General features: G+C 38.4%; 1 protein-coding gene across 1 annotated transcript in view; it reads left to right on the forward strand.

Moving 5' to 3' along the window:
* The window catches only part of LOC102193830 (voltage-gated potassium channel subunit beta-2-like), a 247326-nt gene extending 244300 nt beyond the window's left edge, over nt 1–3026 (forward strand). Inside the window, exon 13 of the mRNA XM_013915919.1 lies at nt 2952–3026. Within this exon, the coding sequence (XP_013771373.1) occupies nt 2952–3026 (75 nt within the window). The remainder of the gene's footprint in view (nt 1–2951) is intronic.
* The last annotated feature ends 3635 nt before the right edge of the window (nt 3027–6661 follow it).

Consider the following 6661-nt stretch of genomic DNA (forward strand, 5'->3'; position numbering starts at 1 on the left):
ATCGTGTTCAGTTTTACTCTCCCAGTGTCACGTCGTTATGTTCATGTGTGTCAGCTGGTTCCCCATGTGTTGCCACTTTCCTGATTATCCTCCTGTGTCTATTTAGTCCGTGTGCCTTCAGTCATTCGTTGTCAGGTCGTCTGCTCATCCATGTCTCATCTCCAGGTACCCGTGTCAGTTCATTATGGTTAAGTTTTTTCATGTTTTGTTATTAGTTCACCCAGTTTAGGTTATTGTTTAGTTTTCACCCATGCCCTATTATTTTGTACCCTTGTTTCTTGCCTTATTAAACGGCTTGTTTTGTTAATCCACACCACTATTTGGTCTGCGCTTGAGTCCTTCCCTGCAACACATACGGTCTGCCCCAGCCAGACCGTGGCAATACTAAATATTAAATATTATTGTGCAGCACGTAAGATCGACAGCGCACAGTGTTCTTTAAAGTAGCAGCCAAAAAGGGTGTAGTTTGTTTGCAAGTATGATTCAAAAAGAATAATTAACAACACTTCTTGTAAGGCATTAAAATCAGTCAGTTCAATTCAATTCAGTTTTATCTATATAGCGCCAAATCACAACAACAGTTGCCTCAAGGCATTTTATATTGTACAGTAGATCGTATAATAGTAGATACAGAGAAAAACCCAACAATCATATGACCCCCTATGAGCAAGCACTTTGGTTCTGCTGGAGGTTTCTTCCTGTTAAAAGGGAGTTTTTCCTTCCCACTGTCGCCAGAGGGTAGCAAACATTAACAACACAACAGAGGGCAAAGGCAAGCAAGGGGCTTAAATACACAGTTGAGTAATCAGAAAATGGGAAACAGGAGGGAAACACACCTGGGAGAAATTAGGGCTAACAAGACAGAGGGAAGTAACACCGAATACACTGACATAAGACATGGACCTTCAAAGTAAAATAGGAAACAAGAAACAATTTACAAAGATGCAGACTTGACACTAAGAGACAGACTGAAAGAATAATAATAATCAAAACAGCGCAACTAAAGAATCTGAACATAAATTATGACACCGAAAAATACCAAAATACAAGAAACTTAAAATGCTGAGTCAAAATGACCCAAAACCTTGACAAGACCCCAATTTAGACAATCGCAGGCTCCCTCCCCACTGGAGAGGTGACATTCAATGTCACAAAGTCAGTCTGGATAGCCCTTACCAACACCCGACACATAATAATGTCATGACTGGATATTATTAAAATGGGCTATGCAAACATGGCCAATAACTTTTCATTTTGATGATTCAGGATAATTTGGGCACAAAACAAATTTCATTGTTTAAAAACTTGCAGACTTCACTTTATACAGTGTAGACAATGTGGACTCTCTAAACTAAATTTGTGGGATATGATCTTTCAAGTGATGCAGACCCAAACTGTTGTTGTTTGTATTTACTTAAACAGCATGCCTGTAGAATTAGCTGGAGTCATCAGCAACAGCATAGAACAGTCGTAACACAAAGAAGACAGGAAAAGATCAGTAAAGAAACAATTTTCCTGATTAATATAAATGACAATTACTAATATATTGGAAAACCAAAATACATATCACTCAGTTGATGTTTTTCTGTCCAACAGTTCCTTTTCTAGACTTGTAAGGATGCAATGTGGGGAGTGCTGGTCCCAAGCCTCAAAGACAGTAAGAAGCAAGCAGAGGGAGAAAAAACTCTAAAATTATTTAGAAGCTGATTTGATTCTTAATGGCTGTGCAACTGTTACAACTTATAACACAAAAGGTCAATGTAGACCTCATGCAACCAAATTAGACTAGCTTATATAGTACTTATTAATGTTTTTAAAAAGTCATTTAAAAACACCATCTACTACTGTGTCTAAATGTGTAGTGTTTGTTTTTCTTAAACAACCTAATTTAAATATAATCATTACATGCTTGTTAAAAGCTAACTTCAAATATATAAAGTTTCTAAGTACAATGACCAGATAAAACATATGGCAGTGTTTTTATGTAACCGCAAAATGTTTCTGACGACTCAACTGTGGAATTAAATTAATTCTTTAGAAGGACAAGCTAAATTATTTTCAACTATAAAGCCAACATAGACTTTAACCATTTAACAGGCCACTAATCTGGTTTATGGCTCTGGACTTTCACAACAAAACTTGTGTCTAAACACACTTTTTAACAAAACAAATACTATTGTTAATAATATTAATATTACTATCATTTACAATGTAATTAAAGAGAAATCTTCATTAAATATAAAAGCAGTTTACCTATGTTGCTGAAGAAAGGCTAGATTTGACATTAATAGATGCCACAGATGCACTGACACTATCATAAAGCATTAAAAAAAAGCTACGATTAAAAGCATTAAAAAAGCTACCATTAAGCATTAAAGTTTTTTTTTTTTTAAAATACAGGGGTTAAGAATATACAGGTCATAAACGTTTATATGGATTAAAGAAGAGAAGCAAAAGAAGCAAAATTTGCAGCTTAGTTTTTCTTTCTTAAGACAACTCAAATAAACTGAGATAATTCGTGTTTTTTTTTTTAAATAAAAAACTCTTAACTTACTTAACAAATTAATAAAAACTGAGTTCAGTCTACTTAATATTTTTAATTAAACACAACATTGGATTTTACAGTGTACAAAGAAGGAATAGATCAACTAAGTATTAACTCCCTCATTTCCAAACACTCCAGACAGATGGCTGCCCCTTCCTGAGCCTAGTTCTGCCAGATGTTTATGTTTTGTCCCCTTAAAAGCAAGTGTTTCTTTCCTACTATTCCTAATTTCTTAGTTGCCGAGTGGTAGTGATTTGAGTGTTGGAGTTCTTGCTATTATTGTACTGTATTTATATCACAATACAAAATTTTACCACCTAATTTTGCCAAAGCTCTTTATTTAAAAAGCTAATAAAAAATAATAAAAGATTTTAAGTCATGGTAATGCTTTGTGTTTGTTTTACAGGTTCTTCCAAAGATGACCCTTTCCATCGTGTCTGAGATGGATTGCATCTTAGGAAACAAGCCATATAATAAATAGGAACTGAGGTCCTAGAAGTCCCTGAGATAAACTGAAAAGTTATACTCACATGTTGAAAGAGCTGACAATAATATTAAAAAATAAATAAATCTGGAAACTGTTTTCAAAAAGATATAAGCAAGTAAAATGTTGTGCCAACTTAATCACTATTTGCACTTGTTTCCACTTAATAAAATGAACTTGAGCAGTATGGAATGCCTACTAAAATAGATACACTGTTTTGAACTAAGACACTAATACATGAAAAAAATCACCTGCAATGTAAGTTCGGGTTGATTCGTACTAAGGAACTGTTTTAAATGTCATCATCTAACTGAGCATGTAAAAAAAATTGCTTAATTTGCAAAATGGATTACATTTGTATCAAAAACATAAACTCCTTGCCTGAAAAGAAACTGAACACAATACATGTAATGACTGTTTATTGGCATGATTCCTTTGACTAGTTCCCACTCACATTTGAATTTCAATTTATTGATATTACTTGATATTACTTGATACTCATCTTAATGATATTAAGATCTTAATGATATTAAGATGAGTGAGGTTTAATATGGGCCTGATGGATTTCTGACGCCATTCATAAATTGAGTTCACGCTAATTAAATATTACAGTTTTCTACTTATAGTAATTCATGTTTAATGTAGTTGTTAAGAATTAATGTTTAATAAAACCTTTAACTTTACCAGCTTTTAAAGTCTCTTTTGTAATTACATTCAATTTGATTAATTATGAAACTTGAACTGAACCGAAATTTTACATGTGAGTTATCTTTTTTAGCCATCTTAATAGCTTGGGTGGCTGAGAGTTAGGATTAGAAAAATAACACAATGATTCCCCCGCATGATCCACTGACAGCATACATGCCAACCCTCCCGATATTTCCGGGAGAATCCCAAATTTCAGTGTCCCTCCCAAAAATATCCCGGAGACACCATTCTCCCGAATTTCTCCTGATTTTCCACCTGAACAACAAAATTGAAAGACCATATGCCAGAATTCATAGCGCGGACCAGCCAATTCCAGTTTCCAACAATGGTGGCATCTAAGTTTTAATATTACACTTATTACTCTTTCTGAGTCGCAAAATAAACTTGTTTTCAGGCGAGAATGTAGCTATGTAAACTTCAAATATCTGAGCAGGGGAGAAGAGCAAAGTCCCGGCACATCGTTTTCAACCCCATACAGTCTTTCGCTACTCAGGTTTAACGTAATATATAAGTCATTCAGATAACTTAAAAATGTTATTGTTTGACTTTTTTCAATGTTTTATTTGTTCATGAGTACATTGGTTTTGCTGCAATTACAGTTATTAGATTAGACTTATTTATTAATCCGTCAGAAAATTAACTGATGAAAACAGCACAAAGTACCACATGTGCTGTCAGTTAAAGCTGCAGCTGTTTTATTGATAAAGTTAAAGACAAAAAGTCAAAAGGATTAATCACTCATGTAACTGTGTCACTATATGCCAGCATTAACAAGACCTGAGTATGGTGTTTCAGAGAGCTGCTGATGTCAGACCTGCAAAGCTTCCGTTTTAAACACTTGATGTACTCAGCTGCATGAAGAGCACATTTGATTTTCTCTGACACAATTAAATAAAACCTGATGAAAGTCAAAGGTCGTCACTTGTATGTCGAACTACAAACTTGTGATCTGGAATTCTTTCACAGTTTGATGATTCAGAGGTATTCATACCAGAGTAACCAGAGAGGATAATATATTTTTTAATATATAACTTTCTACAGGACTGAATATAATATCTTTATGTAACAGCCTCTGGGGAGTATCTGACTATTTATAACATTACACAAACCAAAGGTCTCATCACAGTGTTCATGAAATGCTGGCTTTATCCATCTTCTGAGCTGGGCCTACGATGGAGCTCTAAAGATTTCTGTGTGAGGGAGCTGCTGGTGAAGATCAAGAGTCCTGCTTGATCAATGCGGTAAGCTTCAGTCTTCCTGGTGTTTCTTAAATGAAGCCTTCTAAATTATACCAGGTCCTGTGGTGCTGGCTGAGGCCATCTACATTACACCATAGCCTGTGCTGCTGCTTGAGGCATTCTTCACAACATCAGGGGCTGGGTCTCTGTTGGTAGAGGTCATCTACAGCACAACAGGGCCTGTGCTGCTGGCTGAGGCCATCTACAAAACATCAGGGCCTGTGCTGCTAGCTAAGACCATCAACATTGCAACAGGGCCTGTGGTGCTTTCTTGGGCCATTTAAATCACAACAGGGCCTGAGCTTCTGTTGGTAGAAGCCATCTGCATCACACCAGGGCCTGTGCTGCTGGTTGAGGCCATCTTAATTGCACCAGGAGCTGTGTTGATGACTGATGCCATAAACAGCACACCAGAGCCTGTGCTACTAGCTAAGGCAATCAACATTGCAACAGGTCTTGTGCTGCTGCCTTAGGCCATCAACACCATAGCAGGGCCTGTGCTGATAGCCAAGGCCATCTAGAGCACACCAGGGTGTGTGATGCTGGCTGAGGCCATCTACATTACACCAGGGCCTGTGCTGCTATCTTAGGCCATCTAGAGCACACCAGGGCATGTGCTGCTCGCTGAGGCCATCTGCATTACACCAGGGCCTGTGCTGCTAGCTAAGACCATCAACATCACACCAGGGCCTTTGTTGCTAGGTAAGGCCATCTACATTACACTAGGGCCTGTGCTGCAGGCTGATGCCATCTACATTACACCAGGGACTATGCTCATGGCTGAGGCCACATACATTACAGCAGGGCCGGTGATGCTAGCTAAGGCCATCAACATCATAGCAGGGCCTGTGCTGATAGCCAAGGCCATCTACATTACACCAGGGTGTGTGATGCTGGCTGAGGCCATCTACACAACATCAGGGCCTGTGATGCTTGCTTAGGTCATCTAGATTACATGAGGGCCTGTGCTGCTAGCGAAGACCATCAACATCACACCAGGGCCTGTGCTGCTCGCTGAGGCCATCTACACATCATCAGGGCCTGTGCTGCTTGCTTAGGCCATCTACATTGCATTAGGGCCTTTGATGCTAGCTAAGGCCATCAACATTGCAACAGGGACTGTGCTGCTTTCCTAGGCCCTTTACATCACACCAGGGCCTGATCTTCTGTTGGTAGAGGCAATCTGCAGCACACAATGGCATGTACTGCTGGCTGAGGCCATCGACACAACATCAGGTCCTGTGCTGAGGCCACCTACATTACATCAGGGCCTGGGCTGCTGTTGGTAGAGTGCAGCCTGTTTTGCTGCTTGATCTGCAAAATTATTTCCTTTTGTGACAATATAATTGTCTTTTTGATGTGCTGCACATGTGCAAAGTGCCAATTGTTTTGGCAAGGTGATCACTTCCAGCAAGATTTCTTCTTCTTCTCTATAGATGCAACATTACATTCTCACTTGAGGCATTTTTAGATAATTTCTAGTTTTTCAAAGAATTCACACATCTCACACATCTTACATATTTCAAACTTTGAAATTAGGGTTTTATATATATATATTTGGCAGCACGGTGGCACGGTGGTTAGCACTGTTGCCGCACAGCAAGAAGGTCCTGAGTTCAATTCCAACACCAGGCCGGGGTCTTTCTGTGTGGAGTTTGCATGTTCTCCCCGTGTTTGCGTGGGTTC

This window comes from Pundamilia nyererei, unplaced genomic scaffold (assembly GCF_000239375.1).
Source record: "Pundamilia nyererei isolate P.nyererei 1_Seehausen unplaced genomic scaffold, PunNye1.0 scaffold00396, whole genome shotgun sequence".
In the NCBI taxonomy this organism is placed as follows: Eukaryota; Metazoa; Chordata; class Actinopteri; order Cichliformes; family Cichlidae; genus Pundamilia; species Pundamilia nyererei.